The sequence below is a fragment of the Rhipicephalus microplus genome, chromosome 6, assembly GCF_043290135.1.
Source record: "Rhipicephalus microplus isolate Deutch F79 chromosome 6, USDA_Rmic, whole genome shotgun sequence".
NCBI lineage: Eukaryota > Metazoa > Arthropoda > Arachnida > Ixodida > Ixodidae > Rhipicephalus > Rhipicephalus microplus.
The window spans coordinates 76,593,265-76,619,869 of record NC_134705.1 but is presented as its reverse complement, the minus strand read 5'-3'; the positions used below and the strand labels follow the sequence as shown (position 1 = coordinate 76,619,869).

At 44.2% G+C, this 26,605-nt stretch overlaps 1 protein-coding gene, 1 long non-coding RNA gene and 1 other non-coding gene across 4 annotated transcripts in view; 2 read left to right on the top strand and 1 right to left on the bottom strand.

Moving 5' to 3' along the window:
• Positions 1–5,678, top strand: part of LOC142764809 (uncharacterized) — a 95,070-nt gene extending 89,392 nt beyond the window's left edge. Inside the window, exons 4-5 of the mRNA XM_075865342.1 lie at positions 1,377–1,484; positions 5,552–5,678. Coding sequence (XP_075721457.1) covers positions 1,377–1,422 — 46 coding nt within the window. The 3' untranslated portion in view covers positions 1,423–1,484; positions 5,552–5,678. The remainder of the gene's footprint in view (positions 1–1,376; positions 1,485–5,551) is intronic.
• Positions 4,452–4,558, bottom strand: LOC119168796 (U6 spliceosomal RNA). Its single transcript, XR_005109486.2, has one exon. It is a non-coding gene; the product is annotated as a U6 spliceosomal RNA (small nuclear RNA).
• Positions 5,679–22,936: 17,258 nt separating the features above from the next.
• LOC142764808 (uncharacterized) lies at positions 22,937–24,558 on the top strand. 2 transcript variants are annotated; one of them, XR_012883898.1, is made up of 3 exons: positions 22,937–23,066; positions 23,600–23,857; positions 24,528–24,558. It is a non-coding gene; the product is annotated as an uncharacterized LOC142764808 (long non-coding RNA). The 2 variants fall into 2 exon arrangements; XR_012883897.1 differs by lacking the exon at positions 24,528–24,558 and adding an exon at positions 24,450–24,506.
• The last annotated feature ends 2,047 nt before the right edge of the window (positions 24,559–26,605 follow it).

Here is a 26,605-nt window from a genome sequence, read left to right as displayed (position 1 = left end):
GCGCTCACAGTGCCATCTTTATGATAGTGCTGAAAACACGATAGTTCCCCCCGAAGATGACCGCCAACAGCGGTAAGTAGTAGATATAAATAGGTTGCCGTTATAACGCCTCGCATTCTCGACGCGGAGGTCCTATGTTCGATCCCGCGCGCTTGAGTCTTTTTCTTGATTTTTTCTTTCTCGCATTTTCCTATATATAGATACCTATACATATACGGTGCATGACATTGACGCCGGAGGCGAAATCCAGCCGAGAGTGTCCATATAACTGCTATCACAATAAAAGCGAAAATCGCGTTAGCTGCCATTAATAAAAAAGCTTATTTTATGACTACACTGGGACCTGCTCCAACAATGTTTCGCCAGTGTATTCCTATACCATAAATATCTCAAATTTATATTGCGGCTTAATGTACATAGCCCACTATCAAGGATATCCAGGAGTGAAATTTGTGCTTGGCTCTTATCAATTTAAAAGTTCCATTTGCGATTCAATTATCCCGTAAAACAAGTTTGTAGTTCGAAATATAGTTCGCTACAGGAATATGCGTATTTAATGATGAGCTTAACACCGTCATCGTCAGACGTAATGGCGATGAGTAGACTTCAAGAGCGAGTGGTCCTTCTGGGCAAAAAGTGCCCGACTCTGGATTGCCTGCAGCGTTTTCTTTTTCTTGGCATGAAACGTGTTGCATCTGTTCTTATTTACGCGCGTGTTTTATCGGCACCGTCAACTCGCCAGAGGGAACTACGTTGCTGGCATGAACCCATCCCAAGTTCGCTGATGTTGGTCGTTAGGGGCGTGCAGAGAACAGACGCGCATGCGCGTCCTTCGTGTAGCCCGGCCACCATCCATCCAATGATGCAGGGAGGGAGATGCACCTGTCACGAAGGAATCTCTTTAACTGATGTAATGTGGCTTGGTCGATGCGTAACATTATAGCCTGTGGTTATACACTGCCGATTGTGTAACTAGGCGTCAAACAACATGAGTATGCGGAACGAGTGGGTGGTGAGATGATTTTAACCCATTACAAAAGGACCAACCCTGAATGTTCATAGTCATCACCTACCGCACCAACAAATTGTACATAGCGTCATAAATTGGCGTAGCGGGTACCTTGCCTCTCCGCAAAATCAGGAATTGTCGTGTAGAGCGAAGTTCCCAACTTGCCAAACGTTACTCGTTATGCTGAAAAAAGTGCTCTGGAAGCGTACCTGTGTTAGCAGTAGCAAGCGAGTTTACTACAGGTTCTAGAAAAGCCGCTATTGCAGTTTTTTATGTGACTGTGCTGCGGTTCGTGCCCAGGCTTTCCATGCATTATATTTCATTTTTGCATTGTGATATCCAAACTCACACTCTTGTTACTCGCCAGAAAACAGCATGTTTGGTGTTTTGCTGCACCCCTCCGAGAAATATGAGAATGATAGCTGCACCGGATGGGCTCGACTGTAGCAACGACCTCACCGGACTACTAGACAAGGTACGTCAATCATAATCGTGTGGCATAACATACAACATGAGTGTGATCGTTTTACCTCACGCAAGCAATCGTCTTGCAATTACAAGAGCCTGCGCACAATAAAACGCAATGTCTTTAAATAAAGCGTGTTCAGAGGAGTCATGACACCCATTTTCGACCATAAACTGTGTTGTGTGTGTGGGTCTTTGTCAGGCTGGCGAAATTTTAGCGCATTTGGTCGTGCCAGTAGTTTATTAACAAATATTTCTATAAACGATCAACCGGCCTGGTGGTCACGAAACACTAGCGTGCTCGCTAGTCGTGACGTAACGAACCAATTGCTCTAAGAGCTTCTGCATGGTGTGCATTACGGAGGGCGATCGTGTTTCATGGTCAGCTGCGCTTGCAGTCGAGTTGCTTCAGCGATATTCAATGAGCCATAAGAACAGAATGACTTGCATCAGTTGAAGCACTGTCACCGCGTCACCCATGCTGCGCTGTGGGGTGCCAGAGCGCAAAAAGCAGGGAGAGTACTCTCTCATTCTGCAACTTTCCTAAAGAGCCAGCCAAACGCAAGGCTTGAGAGATAAACGTGCGCAGGATTGATTGATCGATTTGTGGGGTTTAACGTCCCAAAACCACGATATGATTATGAGAGACGCCGTAGTGGAGGGCTCCAGAAATTTTGACCACCTGGGGTTCTTTACCGTGCACCCAAATCTGAGCACACGGGCCTACAACATTTCCGCCTCCATAGGAAATGCAGCCGCCGCAGCCGGGATTCGAACCCGCACCCTGCGGGTCAGCAGCCGAGTACCTTAGCCACTAGACCACCGCGGCGGGGCACGTGCGCAGAACAGACTGTTCTGTTTTTTTTTTGCGCTCAGTGCACTTCACGGCAGACAGCTACAATGATGACCAGCGTCTTCTCGGGGAGTTAGGTATACCTTTGCCGCAAGGATTCGGCCAAGATGCGTACCGTAAGGAACCCTAGCATCGTACTTATTACATTGCGTTCGCTTCAGGTAAAGTTTACGCGCATGCGGCACGTAGCAAAGGTGCAAAAGCAATGGTCCGTACGCGCGGCATTACCACCGCTTAAGTCGTGAATGCACGTATGCTATCAAAAAAAAAAGAATCTGCACGCTTTATGAATTCTATTGCGCAAAGTGTGCTCGTGAATGCAGCGTCTCCTATTCGTTAATCTCGCTTGTCAACCTGGCACGATTGAAATAAAGCTACTTACCATTGTGGAAGGCCATCTGCAACGTCTGCCACAACACCGAGGTCGTGGGCATCTGGGTTCGCGTCGTTTTCGGCGCTTTTTTCGTCACTCTAGCTGGTGGCGATGGGGTCGAAATCAAAATGCGCAGCGTACGAGACGTCGTCACCACTTCTGCTGCTCGATGAATCATTGCCCGAATCTTGAGTTGGTGACGGTGCGACGACATGGTGATGGTACCGGTATCACTTCGCAACACTTGCTACACGTGGACCACGCGGCAAGCAACACGTGCAACACAGTGAACAACACACTTACCGCGTGCTGAAGCTGCCGTTTGGTAGCAGACGACGGCACTGCTCCCATCAGTTTGTGACTTCACACAAGCCACGGCAAAATGGCAGTCATTGGTGGTGGGCGCCGTTTACACCCGAAGACTTCTGCTGCTTACTTTGGACTGAAACAATCTTTCAAAGACCAGTTTTCAGACGTGCACAAGAATATTCAACCCTCTATTTTCCTTTTTTTTGCCGAAAACCACAAATTGTTAGGTGACCATGTCGTGACCCCTTTAAACAGTGTAAAACAGATGTGCTGTGAAACAATAAAGCACAGCGTCTTCGTATATATAAACCAAGCATTATATATCGTTTATTAGTTGACCTTTCACACTTTACCCGACGATGCAATGTTGCCGCCTTGCTTAATTTAATGATCACCAAGAATATTCAAAGTAAATACCTGAACAAATCACTACATGTCGGTTTCTTTTCACGTAGAACCAAGTGGTAATAAGACACAAGGGTGACCTTTCAAGCTTCCTTGGAGCATAAAAAAGAAGTACTTTTTACACACTCGTTACTATAAACAATAAATAAATGTGAGTGATATACGTGCAGCAAGAAAAGTAAGAAAAAATGAAAGTTCGTAGATAAAAATTTGTTTATTTTTTTCAAGACTGGAAGCTCGGCTTATACAGGGCAATAAATCAAGATATTCACCGCTTGAGCGCAGACTACATTGACATCTGCTTGGAAAGTAAGAACCGGCTCGCCCGTAAGTTGTTTACATGGCGGGCTTGATAGCGAGAATGAGCAAGTTCTGATAGCAACCTTGTTTTTGCAGACCGGACTAATTACTATAATCATGCCAGGTAATATTGCTAAGTAAGTCTGTCATGTTTACGCTCATTATCAGGAAATCTATTTTTTAGGATCATGCAAAAGGCATCCAAGAGCTCCTTACAAAGTCTGCGGCCAGTTTAATCACGAAAACACGGTACATTGAATCACAGGCCCGTCGCTGCTCATACTTCCCGTTGACCGACGCATCTCGCTTCAAGATTCACGGCTTCCTCCAAGGGAGTAGGCACCTTCATCAAACGCCCCATGACTCTGGACAGAATTAGGTGCAGCCAGGCTATGTTCTACAAAGTGGAAGTTGCGCACGGTGTCTGTCGGTGACACCGATCAGCTACTGTGGTTGAACGGCTTGGGCAGGTGGCGCGGTAATTTATCTGATTAGTTAGTTCCTCAATTTGGCCGCTAAATGACGCGACACTTGCTTCCTCTTCCTTTCGTTTCCCTGCTCTTTCTCTCCATCTATTTGTTTCTACATTTCTTTCTCTCTATTTCTTTTTTTCTGATATGTTTTGGCCTGTGTTTCACTTATTTACTTCCTCTTCACCCGCACATCTCACGCTCACTACCCTTTCTGATCCCCTTGATACACTACGCTATACAAGACTAAGTTATGTTTCGCTAGCATACATCGACTGTCGATTCACCAATCTGCGTGTCATTCTTGCGTGGGGGCCATGCTAATCTTCTCTTTATCGTTCCACATTTAGTATATGTACTTTCACAGTGACCACTTTTACTGTGCAGCACGGTGTAAAGAACTATTCCTGAAATATAGTATTTTAAGTTAACCTTCAAGCTTCTTTGTGAACAGTGCTTGTACGTTTAAACTGTAACTGCATGATACTTTGCACGTTATTTTTTGCGTATGCACTCAATGCAATATCATTTCAAAAAGGAGGTTCGTGACTAGTCGAGTGATTTGAATGCTCTTTTGCGCATCAGAGTACCAAAGCTGCAGGCACCTCGAGAATAATTGTTTTTCCGGAAAACTTTTTTATCTTTTTCAGGATATGTTTCTGTCCGTGCCTCTATTGCTTTCTTTCTATATTTTTATTTCTTTATCTACACTCGTTATGAGCGTCATTGCAGGCTATGCCGTGGCAGCCAAAGTAGGATCTGCCGAAATTTTGAGCGCAAGTCGTTATTGATGATGATGCTTTCTGCATCATCATATTTTATGCCATTATTAGGCCCATGTGCTCAGATTTGGGTGCACGTCAAAGAACCCCAGGTGGTCGATATTTCCGGAGTCTTCCACTACGGGCTCCCTCATAATCAAATGGTGGTTTTGGGATGTTATTTCCACATAGCAATTAGCATTTTATGCCATGCTCCTGCAGCTTTGCTGTTAAAACACTGATATGAAGGTAATGCAACAAAATAACATTAGCCTAATTGACTTGCCTAGCATGTCATAGGCTAACATTTGGTATAAGTCTGCCAGGCTAGAATAGAAACTGAAGGAATGATAAAACTACAGCCTAGAAATATTAGTGAAACCCAACATAATAAAGTTTAATCTTCAACACGCCGACTGCTGCTTTTGTCAACGTCATTACCACGTGACAGTATTACGACTTGGTCGCGGTCTACACTGTCTCTCATTAACAAAAGCGAAAACATCTCCAGGTAATGACTTTTTGGGAAGATATCTACAATTTATTATCTTCGTGACTGGTATAAAAATCATAGATTGAAAATTCTATTTATATTTTTGATTTCAGAGATGCTTAAACGGTATGTGCAAGCAGCTCAGGTGATGTTTCTTTGTGGAATACAAGAATCGCTATTTCCTCAGAAGCTCATAAAAACTTGATATTCTTTACAAAGAGCAAACGTCGTGAACACCGCAATAAAATTTTACTAGTTAATAGCGTATTAATAAAACATTATGCATGCTCTAATCAAGCGGCATTTTGCGTATCCCATCGCAATATTGCCAAAAATTGTTTTCCTCTAACATTTTATCTCCACTATGACATGACCAGACCTCCTGATATTTCTCTCTTCTCTACGAACCATTCTGACGAAATAAACTACAAAACACCTATCATGCCTCCTTGTGAACTTCCATTCCTAAACAGCACGGACAGCAGAAGATAAGGGTAGAGTGAAAAACACGCAAACTTCTTGGGGTCACTAGCAAAACAATTTGGCTTCTCCTTGTAAATAAAAACCACTCAGGTCTACGAAATGAATCATCACGAGTAGTGAAGCTCTTGGCAGCTTAAGGATGAGTAACCGTACCTTTTCCGAGCGTTGCCCCATATATTATAAATGAGTGACATAAATCGACAAAGAGTCAACAACAGATCTAGGTCCCAATTTCCATATTCTGTACGTTAAAGTCGCCGACTTGTAGTAAAAGTTTGTGCTTCTACGTTTTTTCCGTTGTTCCATCATAATTATAATTCATATTAGTATACTGTGAAATCTTTTTTGTCTCAGATTACCATGTGTTACCCGGTAGGCAAGCCAACGCTGCCTGCACCAGCGTTGCGAGGTGAGAGATAGGGAGGGCCTACGTATGCGCAATAGGGGTGTAAACACCGCGGCGATGGATGCCTAGAGGAGAGAGTAACTGTACCTTCTTCTAGCGTTACCAAATATAATATAAATGAGCGACAAATTGACAAAGAGTCGATGACAGATATAGGTCCTAAGGTCCATAATCTGTACGTTGAAGTCACCGACTTGTAGGAAAAGTTTGTGCTTCTACGTACGTTATGTTGTTCCATCATAATTATAATTCATATTAGTATACTGTGAGATCTTTTTCTCTCCGATCACCATACGTTACCCGGTAGGCTAACCAACGCTGTCTGCACCGGCGTCGCGAGGTGAGAGATAGGGAGGGGCTACGTATGCGCAATGGGGCTGTAAACACCGCGGGAATGGATGCCTAGAGGAGAGAGTAACCGTACCTTCTTCGAGCGTTACCCCATATAATATAAATGAGTGACATAAATTGACAAAGATTCGATGACAGATATAGGTCCTAAGGTCCATAATCTGTACGTTGAAGTCGCCGCCTTGTAGAGGAGGAGTATATGAAGTCACAGTGAAAGTTATGGTGTCATACAGTAAACAAATCACAGCGTATTCATGTAGTGAATGCTGATGAGTAGGGCGATGATGTTGTGGCCGTCAAGTTATACGTCGAGGTCGCTTGTTCGTCGTCGTGCGTTGCGGTTTGGTCGCAGCGTCGGGTCACGGCTACGTTGGTTTGCTCCTCTGCTTCCACGTGGCGTCGTCAGGTCTCCTTCTGGTCAGGAAATTTCTGCCTCAGGTTCCTGTCCGGCCTTCGGCGTGTTAATTTTTAGTCCTGTCGCGGTCGCCAGCGGCGGCGAAGGGTCCTCGGTGCTTCATTGTTCAGCAACCAAACCTCTATCGGTGGCTGCCCTTAGTTTTCCGAATATGGGCTCACCGAACGGCCTCTGTTGGGGCTGCTGTAGTGATGTCATCGGTGATAGGGGCTGTAAGGTCCAGGTGATGGCGAACAGGAGGAACGTCGAGGTGGCCGTTCTATGGTGGTCACGTAGTCAACGATGTCGCTTGGTCACTCGCTGTGCTGCAGGGGCGGTGCGTTGATGGAGAAGCCGCGTAGGTCCATTCGGTGGTACTGGCAGCGTCGGTATGTGTGGCAAGCTTCTTCGCAGTGGTAGCAGATTGGTTGGTTGTAAGGAGCGCGCCAAACGTCGGTCCTCCTCGGTGCGTAGCGCTGGGAGGCAGGTGGGTGGTATGTCGTCGGTGGTGGTGGTGGCGGTGTATGGCGACAAAAATGCGACGGTGCGGCCTGTTAACGTGGACGTTAGAGCAGCAGCGTAGCTCGTGCCTTGGGGCTGCGCTGCGCTGACTCAGGTATGCCCAGCGATTGCCTAATTTCCGCTCTGATGACGTCTACGATTGACGAAACTCGAGGCTAGCCCGACGGGAACATTCGGCGAAGTTCTTCACGCACTACGGGTCTAATGGTTTCACATAGGTTGTCGGAGCAGATTGGTCGGATCTCCGCACAGACTGGCATCGAACGTCGGCTGAATTGACGTGTGCGCATTTCAAGGGTCTTCTCGATAGTCGTCACATCTGAAACAACTTCTTGAACGCTGTTCAGAGGGTTCCACATCATTCCTGCAAAAAGCTCCTGCTTAACTCCTCGCATGAGGGAGAAGGCTGGCTTTCTTGTCCAAGGGCATTTCAGGGTCGGCGTGACGGAAGAGTTTGGTCATCTCTTCCGTGAAGAACGCCTCGTTCTTCTTAAGCAGCTGCATGCCTGTTTGAATGAGGGCTTTAGCCGCCTCTTTGCGGACGGCACTTAAAAAACTGGCAATGAACCTGACTCGAAAAATGTCCCACGTTGTCAGGTTTCCCTTATGATTGTGGAACGAGGTCCGAGCAGCGTCTTCTAAAGCGAAATGGACGTGCCGAAGCTTGTCGCCCTCAGTCTAGGTGTTGAAGACGGCGACTCAGTCAAAGCTCTCAAGCTAGCTTTCCGGTTCTTCGAGTGCTGAACCGCGGAAAGTTGGCGGCTCCTTGAGTTGCCGGAGCAGGAGCCATGCAGATGGCACAGGTGCTGTCATTGTCGCCATGGTCACCGTGCTCGCCGGGAAAAACTTGGTTTTCGGCATCTTGTCAGGTAAAAGCCCGTACTCTGGTGCCAGGCCTTGTTACCTACGGCTGACTCGCTGCTTGTGGCTGGCGTCCGGGTCTTCTCGGCAGCTTGGGCAGGGTTCACGGCTTGAAGGAGGCGTCCAGTACATGAAAGCAGCACCTCCACCAGATGTCACGGAGTCGTGACGTCGACGAGTGAATCATAAGGCGGGTCAACTAATAAACTGTTATTTTGGATGAACCTGTGCCCGATAAACAGAAAGTTTTGCGCTGATAGCGGCGAATGAAGCGTCGTCCGATGATGAACTGACAAGCGTCGAAGCGCGTCGGCATTTATACACTTGTCATTGAATGTTCTAGCGTTATCGCTAGCGGCGACATAGGCTCCCAAATAATCTGAAATGTTCGCGAAGTGGGCGTAATCTTAACAAAACGATATACTACAGCCTCGAAGCTTTTCGAACATCATAGGCGCAATTTGCGCTGAACGTAGTGCAACGGGATGATAACAAAGCTTGAGGAAAAGAATGTAGCAATATTCACATATCGTCTTTACCCATACAACAGAATGTTGAGTTAGGAAAACATGTAAAGAAGAGTTACTAGGTTATGTGACCCTCAAACAATACCAGAGACATTAGATCACATAACAAAGGCTTCTGTTGCAGTGTCTTTTCATACAGCATTTGACGGTGGTATCATGTCGTAGCTTGATGTTACGCGTGGTTGTTATTTTATGTTTATCTATGCAGGGCTCAAGCCATCACGCTCAAGATGCTTCATATGAAGTTATATCCCCCTAGAGGTTTACTAAACCGGCATAACCGAAATATCGACCCACATTGCCCAGATTACGTAGAGTCATTTAGCATTATAGTGCATTTGCTCTGCAGTGCCTTGCGTTACGGAACACGTCACACACCACACAACGGTACTGGTAAGACACCATCACAGGCAGCGCAATGAATATCCCGTCAACGGCCGTCCAGAGACCTCGGGAAACCGCAACGCATGACCTCCCGATGCTGATGTAGCAGCAGCCAGTGGTGGCAAAGTATCCAGGTGGGTCCGTCCAGGCTAGTCACATAGGACTCCATTAAAGTTACTTGTCTTTCTGTCTCCTTCGTGCTGATTTCCTTCTTCACTGATAATTTTACACTGAGCATTGTCATTTTGGTACCATGTAGTGTTTACCGAGGGAAGCGTCTCGACAGGCTTTCAAGGCTTTTCACCTGTCCACATAACAAACTGCTCTTCTTTGCCTTTTGATGAAAGAATATTTCACTTCAACATCATTAAACAGTAGCCGTGAGGCAGTCTTAAACAAAGACATCTTCCGCGCGGTGTTGGAGTCTGCGCTGCTCAGCTTGGACCAGGGGCACCAATTCTGGATGGTTCTGTTGCCTGAGGGAGCCGCCAATGGCCGAAGCGTAGAATTGATCCAGACCCATCCCACCAATTCGCATTTTTTGCGATGCAGTGGCACATACCCCTGCCCAAGTAAAAAAGTCGCGAAAAGACTTCTCGTCCCGGAGGCCTTCGTTATAGTGATGCCAGTTACCCGGGCCCCGACCAAGCCCTCCCAAAACGCCAGAGGACAGCACAGCAAAATGAAAAAGGTGGGTTCGCAGGACACTCAATAACGTTATTTGGAGAATGCAGATATTTTTGACGAAAATTCTATTACAGCCAGGCCCTGTCTTACCACGCCACGAGGGAAACACCTCGTCGCATATAAAACTGCATTCAAATGATTAGATAACAAAAACTCGTTCATCAATTTATAATTGATCGCTCTAGGACGATTTTTACGTAGAAGAGGTAGGGCGTGATAATTTTCGGCACACCACTTTTTTGAATAATGTCCCAAAACGCATGTTATTTATGACAGGTATAATCAATATTCATGGCCCCATTTCATGCTATACAGAAATTCACTGCACTACCTTTGTAGGAAATCCGTCATCAGTTGTGTTGCACCAGAAGGAAAACGCACACAACCAACATTGAATAAATGCCTGTGCAGCATAGCAGTTAAACGAAAAAATGGTAAGTGGTCTCAAATGGCCAATGGCACAAGTTATTTCCATTGGTTATAAAGTTCGTCTTCCTATCTTTTGTTCATCTGATCAATGTAAATTTTACATCAGTCATTTTTGTGACGGCAATAGGGCAATGTAATTTTGTGGCACCTCGGCTTAAAACACGTTCGTGTTAACAGTCTACACTAGATGCTATTGGGTTGACATCATTTTTGCCATCAGTATCCTTCACAAGGCTTTCTAAGAATGAACCAATCCACTTATCTGCGAAGTCGTCCGTGCTTACAGCTCTCAGAAAGGCACCATCATTCTGCTCGATTGCAGCGCTGGATTATTGAAGGGACAGCGGAAAAAATCGGCGTCTGAGTGCTTCCGCTCGGTATTCTTTACAGCGTGGACGTCGGCTTTCTGGAGTGAGGAACCCCACTGTGTCAGGAGGCCGTAAGCGTTGCCTGGGCTTGCAAACCAACACAAGGCGTGATGTAAGCTTAGCATATTGAAGCTCTGTCATTCTTGTAGGGAACAAAACCCTTATGTAGCCTGGATACTAGCAAGGCGTTCACATGTGTTGTGTAGTAGAGAGATCGGCATCGACATTGCAGAAGCTAGCGTCCGGCTAGCATAGGTAGCCTAGAACAATCATTTATTTTTTGCGTACAAGCAATTAACCTACTTTACCAATGTTTGCGTAGGCTAGAATGTACGTTTCGGCGTGTTTGGATGGGTGCCAGCTTTGACGTCAGCTTATTCTATAGTTGGTATGCCATGATGTCTGCTAGAGTGTGAATTGAGGACTACAAGAAGACGCACGGGGACGATCTCTAATTTTTCAACTCAGTTTGTATGCATACCACGAGAACATTTACGCAAAAAAACGAGGACAATAATTCATGAAAAATGCTGAGAAATGCAAAAGTTGGCACGCGAACATGACAATCGTGAGGAAGTCGTGTTTGTTCCCGAGTCTTTGAGAAAGAAATAATTTATCGTGGGAGCATCGCAGCACGCGCCAAGTGGATGGTTTTATATTCGTTTTCTGTGAACGTTTCTTTTTGCTTTGCTCAACTTTTCGATTTTTCATAATCTCTTATGTGTTGTTTGTTGTTGTTCAGTTCACTATGCTGGATAAATAGCTAAAGTTCTTATCTTCTTTTTCGAAGGTCGGCGGTTAGATACCAGCTGTGGCAGGAGACAACAGAGGCCCGTGCAGTGTGCCATGTCTGTGCAAGTTAATACCAGATGGTCCACATTTCAAGAGACCTCGCCTGCGAGGTCTCATAATTAAATCATGGTTTTTGTACATGAAACACCAGGTACTATTACCATTATTTTCGTGGTTCTGCACAACGTACTCAGTTGCAACTACACGCTCGTCTTCGTGAGTGTCCTTGTCCTACACTTTAATTTGCACTATAGCAACCATCGTCTCGTTTTTTCTTTAGTCAACATAAGGAAGAATTGGTGGTGGCTGAACGCGTCGTTTCAGTTCCTCAAATGCTTCGATATGGGAGGTTGCCCACATATCGTGAAGCGAGGTGTTGTCAGGTCATTTAGAAGTGCCGCGATGTGACAAAAATCTTCACGAATCAGTCCAAATAGGCATGCGGGTCCTCTAAAAAGGCACACTACGTTAGTATCGAGAGGCTAAGTATAGTTCGGTTTGGCTCTGGTTGTCTGATGTTCTGAGACAAATTTCCTCTCGATTCAAGGACGTGTTTGGAGACACAGCTCTAGCAGCTGCTATTTACGTATGACTCTTGGTTATATTTTGTTAACTAAAATTTGCACTCATAATCAGCCACGATCTACAGTAAAATAGACTATCACTGTTGCCGTGCACAAAAACTGACTTCTTCAAAACCAATACTCACTTGATAATTCATCAAGGTTTCTGTTTGGCAGTCGATCACGCCTTCTGCGGCAGTCTAGTGGCTAAGGTACTCCGCTGCCGACCCGCAGATCGTAGGGTCGGATCCCTTCTGCGGCGCATACATTTTCAATGGAGGCGAAAATGCTGTAGGCCCGTGTGCTCAGATTAGGGTGCACGTTGAAGAAGACCAGATGGTTGAAATTTCCGGAGCCTCTCCTAATCATATGGTGGTTTTCGAACGTCAAAACCCACATATCAATCAATCAATCAGTTGATCAAAAAATGGCACCATTTTTACGGAGTGAATGATAAACAGTGGGGCGAAGCATCCGTCTATCCGTTCGTTCTTGCATCCGTCCATCCATGCGTGCGTCTGTGTGGCCGCCCGTGTGTTCATCCGCCCGTCCGCGCGTGCGTCTGTTCGTGTGTCCGCAAGTTCATCTGTGCGTCCGTCCCTGCTTTCGTCCATACATCCGCTCCTGCGTCCGTCCATGCGTCCATCCGTGCGTGCAGCCATCCGTGCGTCCGTCTATGCATCGGTCTGTGTGTCCGTTCATCCACCTATTCAACGCTCCAAGTACCACGATCTCGCATCTTTTCATCATAATCTCCTCATATAGAAGCACCGCCATCCAGCGGACATTCAAAGGACTGAACAAGAGGAGGCACACGCACACTTTCTTACGGCTTGCGCTTCGTGTCTACTTTCCACCTTTAACCACCTCGAGTTCATGGTATATACTAGCTCACTGTATTCATGGCACTGCGGCTCAACGCTCGCTAAACCTTTCTAAAACCTAGGAGGTTACACCCAGCGAGTATAACGTTGCAACCCTTTCTTGTCTTCTGTGCATCGTTGAACAATAAAATATTCGCAGCGTGCGCGTTAACTAAAAGCCGAATTCTCTTGTCTCTCATTTCCCCTCAGCAGCCATTGGCATGTACATATAGCACTATATTTTATTGTTCGAGAATGCACAGAAGAAATCTCTCACCGGCACTACCTTGGAGGTCAAAATGTCATACTTTTTACGCACTACTACAACGGCTACGAGGGATGAACGGGTGCCGCTATAAGGAGCTTCGCCCCTCAAAAGGACAGACGTTCGAAGACATTCGGGCTTCGCTTAAAGAGTAGGACCAGACAGCGTACTCGGGCACCCTTTCACACCCCCTTTTACATCGGTGGAATCCCTTGACTTCAATGTGAGGGCCTCAGCGAAGCCGTTAAAAAGTGAACACCTGTGCAAGTAACAATGACCGTTGAAATCTACGTTTGAGCGTCTACTACAACTGGAATTTCGCACTTTTCACAACGGCTCAATTCTTCCTTTCGCGTATTAGCCAAGTATAGACGAGTTTTAGCAGCTGCACATGGGCATGGTCATGTTTGATCACGTGATTGTAAGTGGCCTTTCTGTTGCCAACACGCAGAACAAGTGAAGCGGCCATTGCCTTCCCAAACAGTATAGTTGCAGCAGTGTGTAAGGAAGTCGCATGATTGCGCAGCAAAACGTTCTTCTGCACGGAATCACCTAAAATTAATAACGTTGCTTCTGTTTCGTACGCACTACGCCACTGCAATACGTGATATATCTATTTACCTTTCATCTTAACACGTATGCATTTAGTTGTTGTATTAGCAACCACTCGTGGGTGTACTTGCAAGCCAACATGGCAGCTTCCACCCTGAAAGGACCACCTGCTTGATAGAAAGTCGCGTTTGCTACTCGCCTATGTGTAGATTGTCAGTATTTGGTCTAATCAGCTATGACTTTGAGACATATCACTCTGGAGTAAAAGAATAACAAATGTTTTGCATTTATTACTGAGATCAGCTCTGTTGGTTTACTCACAGCTGTTAACCATTGTCTTCAAGAATTTGAGAATGAACGTTGGAAACGCAGATGCGTAGAAAGCGCTTTTTATAATTATAGAGTTTATTCATTCATTTATTAATACTTTTAGCCCTCAATAGGGTGATTACAGGGTGGGTAGTACAAGTATTCATTAGGCAAAATTAGCTACAAAAATCTAAGGTGACCTTGCAGTGTTGAATGCAAACAGCCGCTTAAATATACAAAATGCAAATAAATGGCAAATTCATACTAAAAAATTACAAAGATTAAAAGTTTCCTTTATGTGCACAATTACTTCTTTCTTGTGGTGGAGTGCACTATGACATCATCACTACAAAAGCTAAGTGGGCTGGCAAGATTATGAAAAATGGAGACATTCAAGTCAATCATGCCGCGCTGGGCAGGTTGTCTTATGTTCGAAAATTTAGCCACCATTTGCTTCTTCATTCTAAGAATCAAATACTGGGGGTCATCGCCTCGACATACAGGCGCTCTCTGAAGCCAATATTACGAAGTTCTCGCGTTATTCATTGTACGGATCCTCTCGATTGTCATCATTTGGCCAAGCCTTTCTTGTTGATGAGGCTACAGTCCGAATATTTTGACGTTCTCGCTACCACGCAGAGGAAAGTTTTCTTGTTGACCAACAGAAGGACAGCCTATTCTCTTGTCGCGATCTGCCAACGTGCGTATTCATTGCCTCTACGAAGTGTAACTACCGGCAAACAGGCATTCTCTAAGTATTGTGCATAAGATGCGAATGATTGTGATGTATATAAAGACGTCATTTAACTGCTAATTGTATTCAGTAGTGTACATCACAAGTAGTAGGGATAGATGTCGCATTGCTTACACTGATCAGGTCAGTGCAGGATATTTAGGAAAAAGCTAAGCATTTGTCCTCCTTTTGGTTGCAGTAGCGAAATGTCTATGCGATATTTACCACCTTGTCAGTGTGAACAATATAAGTAGAATGCAAGAAAAAAAGATGTTTCACGCATTGTGGGAATCTGTTTCATGCTAAGCACTCGGCTAATAGCAGTAGGTGTAGCATTTTTAAGCTTTGAGTCAAGCTTTGCGAGGTGGTACAGCTCCCTTTTATTATTATCTTTGTATTTTTTTCAGAAGTGGGGCACTTGAGTTCACCTCATGGGCTTCCGAGGCCGGTAAACGACACTGGCACATAGCATTATTTAGATCTAACAAACAATCATTCCAAGCAAAATAGGAGGTGTATTTAGAAGTAATTTCATGGTAAATAACAACTGCCCTATATTTACTTCTAATAACATCCGCTGTGCTTTCCTCGGCCTGATTTTCAGTTAAGTCACATTAATAGTGCACATTACAAAAACAGCCCTTAAAATGCACACTTCTTACTTCAATACTGACGCTTCATGTGTGGCCTATCGCTTCCCGTAACGTAAGTGGCGCTCATGCTAGAGCTCAGGCGTGGGACTTAACGAAACAGAATACATGATACGTTGCAATTATATGAATGTCATACATAGCGTTCATTATGACATTTTTCGAAGTGGAGAAACACATGAATATTGGGCGTCAGGAGGTATTGTAGTGCCACCATGCGGAGGCATCCCTGTGACGTGTAAGGCGGGCTTGCTCTACAGATCCTCTCCCACACAGCTCACAGCCGCTTTTGTGTCTTTTAATTATACTTCAATGCTAGCATTTCACTTTGACAAAATCAGTAAAATACTCCTGCGGCTTTTCACGGATTTACGCAATGCTAAATAACTGCTCCAAACAAGAATCCTATGTTCCTCATAATGTCTTCATGTCGGCGTCGCGCGCTATGGTCACCCATATGTAGAAGCCACGTGGGCCGAGTGCAGTGCTTTTGCGAAAGGTAATCACCCATTTTCTGTGAAAAAAAGCTGCAAAAAGTTAAACGAAGAAGACGACAATCTGTGTTTCCTTGTACTCACGCGTTACAGCAGCAGCCCACATAGTCGGGCTGCGGTACATGCTCAAGAAACCCTCTTCCTACGCACCCGGTGCCTTGCTTTCATCAAGTGGTGACAAAACTCGAGATTTTTATCATCGAAAGCAACAAATAAGCATTGGCGCGTGCTTGCGGCGAAGTAACATATTTTGCTCGAAGAAATGCGTCCGATTGTTTTAGTTTATTAGGTATAGGTTAGCACCTAAAACAGGCCATGGTTGAAATGAGAAGCACGCGCAAACTTATATTTCTGTTTAGCAAACATAGCCCTATGAACCAATGCGTGAAAAGATTCTCCATTTTGCGGGAAGCATCCCAGCATGCTTAGAGCTGCATGTAACTGCAGCCTTCAAGTAACATAGGAATGCAAATTTTGGATTATTCACTCAGCTCTGTAGCTTGAACAAAGAGGTCAATCACGACCGAATATTATGGTCTGAGCCAAGCTTGATCGCGCCTGTGTAAATTCACCATGTACTGCAGGCTCTATCGCTTCCCGCCGTTGAATTTTCATACTGGAACGTGCGGCTTACCGTGATATAAGCGGCAATTTTAATTATATTTAAAAATACCAGTGTCTAGCATTGACAGCTTTCTTCATAGGCCACATAAAACTTTGCGACTTTTCTTAGAAGGAGAACCAGTTTTCGAAGCTCAGCACGTTTTCGACTCTACCTGAAAACAAAATAGAGGCAAACAAGTGACACTGGCTATGGGCTCTTTAGAGAAACATAATCTACAGGCCAGAAACAATGTGAGCTGAAGTCGACCGTCATTGACAGCTTCATATAGTTGAGATAACGCGAGAGCACAATTAAAACGGACACGACAGGAACAAGTGGGAGCGGCAGAGACTATGGTGGAACATACCTCGGCGAGAGGACTTTCAGCAAAGACTGAAGTGGCAGATGTGTTACACAAGAAAGCAGGTTTCATTGAGCAGGCTGTCCAAACAGGTAGAAGCAACTGGCCACTAATTTAACTCGAATGAGGAGAAGGCAACCAAAAAAGAGAAGAACTGCACTAACTAGCGTTATTTTGATTATCTGATCACTCAGATGGCGACGCAGATTCATAAACGTAATAATGCCGTACGCGTGTCTGCATTTTGCTAGGCTGTATTTTAAGGCATACATAGTGATATTGTTTCAAATTCACTTTTGGTTGGTAATAAAGCTGGCGTGGGGAAGCCTAAACGATGTGCTTTTATGTGAACATTCGTGGTTGGTGTTCATTTTAACCTTGGCTTGAAGTACAGCAGCTGCATCACACTCTTGCAGAGAAGGTTAAACTAAAATATCACGCCTTGCTTCATCGCGTACGGATGCTACTGTGCCATGGTGGACTAAAGTATATATCCATGTCATCATAACCTTCCACTACATTTTTCCAGATTGTGCAGTGCCCAGATGTTCAGACACATGAAATGAGAGCAAAACGATGCTCTTGAAAAAGCAAAACGAGGTGAAATCAAACAATGCGTTTAACCTTCCGCCTCCCTTCGCAGGAGTAAAGCGTGATCACATGATGCAATCCTACACATAAGAGCAATTTGCAGCGCTCACGCCTCCTGTAGTGGACCTCGAGTGCAGTCGTTTTCTGCGTCGCAGAAGTACAGATGTACTGTATACTGCAGTGTCATGAAAGCGAAGTCCAGACTGTAACACAATGGACAGTATAACGACTTGACGAATATCACAAAAGTTTATATACCTTATTCAACTCTGCAAAAGAAAGGATGACATGTTTACATGACTGTCGTGCGACTGTCCTCTAAACGTGTCCCAGCAAGCAGTACTCGCTTCAGCTTTGGCTGGCATTGGTGGGGTAACGCTAAGTGGTACGATTATTTTGTCGGCAATGTGCGACTGAGCAATGAACTGCTACGAGGTATCCTCTAGATTACTTTGAGCAGTGGACTATACGCCTGACTCTAGCGAAAAATCTTCATCACGTGGTTCTTCTATATACACATTACTTCTTTTTTTTGCACATCACCCTTCATGGCTACTTTTTCTTGTCATTTTCCCTGTGCAGATTATACCAGGCTAGAGCCCAGTAGCTTAGTCGTATACCTCTGCGTTTTAATAGGCTACCCTCTCTCTCTGATCCTGTTTTTGATGTTCCTGCGAATATGTTCGGTGCCTGAAAAGTTAGAATGTTGTCCGTCCTGAACAAGAACAGTATCGGGGTGTTGGTTAATTCCTGTTGATGACATAAACATTCTTGCGCGCCTGCTCAATGACCACTTATTTATTCTCTTTTATGATCTAGCAGTGGGTATCATTCTGTTACAAGGGGTGGGCGTTTGTTTGCGATCTTAGGCAAAAATATCGCAAGGTTAAGATTTCCGTCTGGTGAATTGATCATAAATTATTTACGAGATATTTAGGCGCCTCCTCAGCAGCATTGGTTTCGTTGTATGTACTGTCGTTAGTGTCACAGTGAATGATGAAGCGCGATATGTGGCATCGTGCAGTAGTGCTAGAATCTTCAATGTCATGTGTGGTAGCACGACTTCTAAACCTAACTGTGTGGCGGATGTTTTTCTCGTGGAAAGTTCTGATGCATATAGTTGAACTGTAATCAATAAAGCCATGTACGCTAAGAAAAGGAGAGAACACTCACCATTTTTTTCATCCTCCGTCAGTAGAAGTTCAAGAGAACAGTTGCCACCTTGGAGAGTACAAGTCCACTTGTGAAAACCTCGGCTATAGCGCAACCTCTTTTTGATCGTTTTTATTCACAAACTTTCTTCTTCCCCTGAATTCTACCCTTTTTTATTATCAGTGTAGTGTTTATAACCCTCACACAAGGACTAGCACAGTTTTCTGTCCTATATAATTTGAGGTAGAGTTAGTGCACTCAGGGCCGCGGCGTCAAAGCCAGCGGCCAGCTAAATCCGACGAAGATCCCACGGAGAGAGCGACAAGAAAACTCGGACCTTGTGGTAATCACGCCCATTGTACGACTAGCATGACACACGCTGCACGCCAGTGATGCGGATGACCCGTTCACGGAAATAAAAAGCGCCAGTGGTGGCGCGGCCTACACAAAGTCGACAACGAAGCGCTGTGCGCGACGAAAAGGTGTGCCCCGGTGGGGTGAAGGTCAGGGGTGCTACGTGTGCCTGAAATGTTGTACCATGTTGGTTTTGCGTATTTCTGTTAGTACTGCTAAATGTTTATTTTTGAAGCTCAGCCGGCTGGCAAAATTTCCTTGGCAGCAAGGTGGCGAGAATCTTTCAACCTTTACAGTGCAAGTTCTCATTCGTAAACTTTATTTTTTTCTATAAATTCAGAAGCTCTTCCTAAATGTATTTTCGTTTTATTACCTGTATTTCTTATTATTCTTGCCGTGTATTTCATTTAGATCAGCGTAATATTGTACCCTGACGTGTAGTTCTTGTGAACTTGATAATTTTTGTGTTCACTCTTTCTTGTTACACCTATGCATTCCCTCCCCCCTTTGAAGATGTGCGCTACTGGAAAGAATAAAGTGAAATCAAATCCTAGTGTTCAACGCATGTACTTTATTGTTGGGTGCTATGCGCATTTGAATGAGAAACAACGTTCTTCAATGGCGGATCAATTTCTACATGAAATGCATGGCAGACTACCATGTCATGTTCTGGTTTAACCAATTTCATCCCGCATTAGATATAATTCAAGCTTTGGGTAGTCTGCCTAAGTTTAAAACAGAGAAGGCGCAAGTACCGCGTTATTCGAGAGCGCTTTCCCTACTATATTCAATATTGGCGCAGAGTGTCACTCCTTGGACTCTTCTTTTGTTGACATGAAGAGTGCCCGCGTACGACAACAAGCTGGCTCCTGTGTTGTAGCTTGCTGCTGTTGCCATCATGATTGTCTAATTTTGGCAAGCGAATTCATTGCCATGAAGATGTTCTCGTGACAGAGGGCTGCGGGAATCACAGGCGAAAAATTGTTTTTCTTCAATGCTCAGTTACCCTTTATTAAAATACCCAGGACCACTCCTAATAAAATTCCGAATGCAACAATAATCTGTGTGCGATAAGTGCGGTGATCGTTATCATAATTGCGGCACACGTTTTTCTTGCACTAATGACTTTTTTAATGCCAACTTTTTGAGCACGACCTTCCGGAAGGCTTGAGTCTATATTGACGTCGATAATCTTGCCAATATTCATTCACTTTGCTTGTGGTAGCTACGAAAGCAAAGTTGGGGAGTAGTATTTTCTATAGAGGTTGATGTTGCTCTATCATCTTCTATGACAGGGTCGTGTAAGAAAATGAGGACAAACGCCCTTTTCGCGCACTGTTTAAAAAACCAGGGCCCGGATTCACAAAACTCACTTACGAAAACATTTTTGCGCAAGAGAAATTTTGTTGCGTAAGTCAATTCACGAAACGAAAAAACGTCGTAAGAGGCCATAGTTGTCACATCGGCCACTGCAAATAAAGCGCGCTGTGAATGCCCGGGAACATGTCAGCGATGGTGATTTAGTTGCTATATTTGCTTACGTCACTGAAAAGTGCTCGTAAGTGGATTCACGAAGCGAAATTGTGCGTAAAAACAGCATGGCTGAGAGAAAATCCCAAGAGTGGTCCGGACCACTCTTAGGAACAATGTGGCTACTTATAACCTGCTGCCGCAGCGGTATACTTTGGTGCCCTGGCTGGTTTTGAGTTAATTCACGCCCATTAAGGGCTGCCTGATGACTGCTGGTGCGTTTTTATTTCTTTCGGCGCTTTGAGCTTCGCGTGTTGTTTCTCTTGGACGCAGTGGATGGTGTTGACAACCACCACCGTCCAATAAGTTCGAAGTCGCAGTAATTGAAGAATTCTATTGGGCGTCAATGGCATAAAACTACGCATGTAAAGATTTGTGGTTGGATGAAAACCAATGTGATACGTGAATGGCCGGTGCATTCGAACGCGACATGACATAGGATCAACCTCATTTGTTATGTTGTTGTGTTGCGCCCCATCTCATCCAATTAAAAGTGCGACTCGAGATCCTTGCCTCATTGGTGGAAATTACCACCAAAGAGGTTAATGGGTGCACATTCTTTGCACGCTATTGGAAATAAAAATGAGAGGAAGTTTTCAGTGAGTGGTTCATAAAGTTTGTGCTCTAGTGTACTTTCATTGGCTCTAACTGTCCAATGGTTGCGATCTATGAAATACAGCTGTCGATACACTTTGGGACGATCTGGAAGAAAGCGTACTTTGTAAACCAAAGCCTATTAGGGGTGCGCGTGATTACGCATGGAACTACAAATAAATTATGCATCTTCACCATCACTGTTCAGACACCGATATGGACCATGATAATATGGCAAGCAATCAGAATAAAATGACCCTAGTAACTTTGTATGACACCGAAAATATGCAAACCCTCACGATTCTGGAGCAAACCTTGGCTGAATTCATCCCTGCGTCAATTACCAGCCATTTAACTTGGCGCACGAACATCATTCAAAGGTAGAGCGAGCCACTGACATGTATTTTTTGCGACGCAGCGGCCACTCGACCTGAGAATAATAGCGTTGCGAAGGCGAATCCCCTGCCGCATGCTCTGATCGAAGCAGACGACAAATGCAAGCAGACGACGGCTTGGCCGACAGCCACAGCTTGTGATTGGTTGTGAAGCAATACCCTCTACATCAGCTCACTCCGTGACGTTGCCAAAACACTTCTTTCATCTGGCACGCCTGTCCTGTTCGTCATATCACCCCCCTCGCACATAAGAGAAATTTTTTTCACGCCGTGAAAATAGTGCAAGTACTTTCTAAGAGCTCTCTTACGTGCGGTGCAGTTGTCGAAAACAACATGGCGTCGTAAACAGCATATCGGTCGGTGCGACTTTCAGCAAATGGTTCTCGCACGAGTTACTTCAGCGTTTGACTGGATGTGTTGTGATTACAGCAGCTCTTTCAGTGCGTGTGAGTAGTGCGGAAAGCTGTGGCAGTGCAATGGTGTACGGTGAAGCGCAGCGAAGCCTGTGCATCGGTGTGGTTATCAAGCGGGTATCGGCGTCGATGTATTGACGGCAACTAGCACTCGAGAAGTCTGCAATGTGTGTTTGTGTGCCGGTAACAGTTCGTTCGCTTGACTTTCCAGTCTCTCAGTTGGGTGCTGTGCGACATTTCGGATTGACAGCGTTTTGACACGTTACTTGAGTGACCCCAAGTACGTACGGAAACGTATGAACTACGCGCTCGGTTCTTGCTTCGCCACTAGTTAGCCCGTACGCTTCTATTTACTTGAGAGCAATGTACTGTTCGGGAGTGAAACGATGTTCGTTGTGAACAGTGGTGCTGTGTTGACGTTCCAAGACTTGTGAACAAGCTGTGCTCATGTGACCGAAAATTGAAAGACAGCGTTGATAACTGTTTTGCCCGGCGAAGTTGTGGTGGGGCAGCTTTGCGCTTTTGTTTATTAAGTCGTCACTTCTCCTTTTTGTGATAACCATAGTACTAGCGCTGTGATGTGATCAACCAAAACTGCGAGATGCTACATTCTGTTGTGGATCGTGCTACTTTGGAAGCGCGCCTAGACTGTTCTTCGGTAACAACTTGAGAGTTCTATGTGGCAGCGAGAGCCCGTGAACGTCAAGCTTCCCTTCGGCCCCCAGAAAAAGCAAAGATTTCACCGGTGCCTTGCTTTGGATGAAGTTGTAGGCCAATATCGCCTAACTACAGGTTTCCGAGTTCGTCTGGCCATCGTTTTTCACGGCACTAGAGCCTTGACAACAGCCTGTCATGGCCAGTTCTTACACTTTATCAAAGGACGTGCACGCCTGGCCAGCCCTTCATTGCTGTCATTGGCAGCTTCCAGTCTGCAGATGCCCTTTGCCTGTTGGCCGTACTTGGTTCCTCATGACACCGACGGCTACTAAATGCTGCCATCGGTGAGTTCATCTTGCAGAACTAAGTTTCACCAGTACTATAATTCACGCAGTTCTATAACGTGTGCAAGTTTTTAAGCCCATCAGATGTAATGTTTCTCTATGGTAAGTTGAAGCATGAAAAATATACTACTACTGTTATATACATACATATATTATGGAACAAATACATAAAAAGTTTTTGTGATTTGATACAAGTGAGCTCTTGTTTGATTATGAGGTTGGACCTGTTGATTGACCACGTTTGTTAATTGGAAAGTTAATGTGAATTTATTTTTCAGAAGCCAGGTTGCACTTAAAAAATTTATGTTATTTTGGAAAATTAGTTCTATAGACGATTACCACTGTGCTAGTACTATACTTCAGTAGGACATATATATTGCGGTACGTAAATTTTACATGAGGCTTCAGTTTATTTCAAAGTGATTATAGCAGATTTTGGTCACATTAACGAAGTGGATAGCTTCCTCAAATAAGTATTAGAAGTGAGTGCTTTAATGATTGTTTTTAAATATCTCGTTTTTGGCTCTTCACAGATCGCAGAGATTGGTTTGTTAAGGTCCTGTGATTCATCGGTTGAACATTCTGGCACATCAATCTTCATCATTACTTGGAGCACCTGTACAAAAATAGGAAGGACGTGTTCTCCCTAACTGTGCAAGCCTATGTCACTGCTGGGACTGTTATCATTCAGCGGATGGGGCGTGGAAGCATGCATGGCAGCCTCATCTGGAAGGACTGCGATCTGCTTGGGAGCTTCGAGCGCACAAAACTGCCTAACGGCTGGCTGCAAGGTTAGTTTTTCTTTAATAGATACGATTACGTGAACACCACTTACTTTGCACAAATTGAAAACCCAAGCATAGTTGCTTTCAGTGGATACCTGTAATATTTTTACACATAATTCTTATTCAACATTTATAGAACTAAATTGCAAGATAATTGAGAATGTTGAAAGCTGAAACCTGCAGCTTATGAATGAAACTCCAATAATCTGAGGCTCAAAAGCTTGTGCTTTGAAACGAGCACAAATACTTTGATTCCTTATTGAGCTCTCGAGCTTGTGACTCCCTCTGTGGATCAAGTGCTCTGGAAGGAAATAGCAAGTGGGTGAAAATTGCCTGGCTGTTCACAACTTGTAAGGAGAAATACCTATTGAAGAAGCTTCAGATGACATAGGGTCAGTCACTGCATCTTTTACCTAATGTAGCTTTTTCTCTCTCAGTGCTGTTGCTTATGTTTCAGCCGAACATGTTCACCACGATTGCATAGTGATATATATTTTTCTACATATTGTACCTTACCTAAGTATGTATTGTTGATCTCTAAAGGTGACGTTCAGTGTGTTTCAAAGCCATGGCTTCTCATTTCTTTGTCTGTGGCTAGCCTATTTCAGCAGCAGAGCGATGCAGCTAGCACACATGCAATCCAAGTCATGGAGCGCTGCTTTGGTGTTCTGTGCAGGACGCAGCATATCCATCCGGCAAGACACTGGAAACAACAATAATGGTGAGTGTTGGTGGCACCTGTAGGAGCCCGTTGTGTTTGTTGCGTATGATTATTTCCCCTAATGAAGTGCATTTTTGAAAGGTTTTCTTCATTTAGAATAATAGATGTCAGCAACAAGCACACTCATAATCCACAAGTTCTTTGTGTCTTCTAGACTGCCCATTTGCTCGTATATGCGGTATGGTGAGCTGGCTATGTTAGACAGCCTTAAAGTTAGGAACATTGGCTGTTGCGTTGTAATGCAGTCTAACTTGTATTTCTTAGTGAACTTATTTGTGGTCTGCTTCTCGCACCTAGTGTAAAGTCAAAATAGAAGAAACTTTATTGGCTTTTTATGTCTGGCAGAAGTTTCATGCCTTCATCTATAATATTGTAGTTTTGCTCTTGTATCATATTAAATATATTTTCAGTCTTCATTGTTTGTGTGTGTGTGTGTTGAGGCTTGTCATTGGCTTCTGAAAATACAATATCTGTAAATATGAGCACATAATTGACAACTATACACTCTTGCACGTAGCATGGTTGTAACAATGATCTGTATTTTTTTAAGTTCCAGCCGTAACAAGGGGTTTGGTGCTCCACGGTCATGTACAGTGTATCAAGAACAGAGCACAGAAGACCAACAAGTATAAAGGGACTGCCAGTGACTGTTCTCCTGCTCAAAGTTTACAACAGCAGAAAGAGCACATTGTGATGTCAGGAGCAGCTGCTGCTTAACTTCTTAGCAGTGCATTATTCAGCAGTCCATTTGCTTGCATTCAAATTTATTTAAATTTTGCATGGAAGATACCAAACTATGACACTAATTTAAAGGCTGCTGTAGTGTTAGTGGGCAAATATTTTTGAGCTGAAGTTTTTAACATGTGTGTTAAGTGCCTGCGTGCCTCTACATTTACATGCCAGAAATCACAGCATCCATGGTCGCCAATGGTAACTGTGTCTGCATTCTTTGTAGTACAAGAAGTAAAGCCATGGATGCAGTATTCATGTACTTAGTCGATGTAATCCTTCAGTGTACACTCATTTGTATAGCACCAATGATGCCATGAGTGTATAAGCTATGGGAAGTGAATCTATGTGGATTATTTTATTTGGAAGGAAGTAGATCATCACTACTCCTAGTATATCTTAACAGAAGATTTTAGTGCTTGGGTATTATCCCACTGCCTGTCCGTCCTTCAACAGTCCACTTATCTACTGTGTAAGTGTAACTTTTTAAATGTATACTTTGCTCGGATAGGTTTGTTCATAATGTAAAGCAAGTGACTTATAATCTATGCAGCTCTACTCAGACTAGAAATAAAAGTACTTATTTTTATATGTAGCTATACCATACATTCACTTGTGTTTTTCTAGGTGCCTGTACAATTGTTTAGCCCTACAAAAGTGCTGGTATACTCTAACATTGAATCTGGCATCCTAAAATAGTTTGTTAGTGGAAGTAAGAATGTGTTTACAATCAATATTACTATCCTCAGATGAACTGTGAAAACTCTGTGGAAATTTATTTACATTTTTTGAACTTTGTGAAGGCAAATGTTGTTATGTTTTTTTATTGTGGTCCCTGTTTCATGCAAATGACACATAATTACTTTGCAGTGACATAGTATTAGTTGTTATTTTACACATATGTGCTGAGCAACATCGCAGTTGACGCCAGCAGCAAGACATACATGCAGTGCACTGGAGCATCACCTCACATAGTGTACAGTCTTTGCCCACCAGTAAACTCAATGCTTTTCAAGCAGACTAATAGACAGCTGTATGGGAACTGTGTTGATGTGCAAACTTTGAAGTCTTTTTGAGGAGTGTTTTTCATCATTTTTGTCCAAGTGAAGTAGCTACCCAAGGCCACAACTGGTGGGAATGTGGTGGTTTCCTCTCTCCAAAAGCACTCTTACCAGCTGCCTCAATGTTAGCATGGGGTGAATTCACGAACTGGAAAAATAATTGGTCTTTGTTTTCTTGGCCGAAAGAGTCGCTTCCACCGTTGAGCCACCACGACGCGCCAGAATAGAAACTTTTAGCTAAAT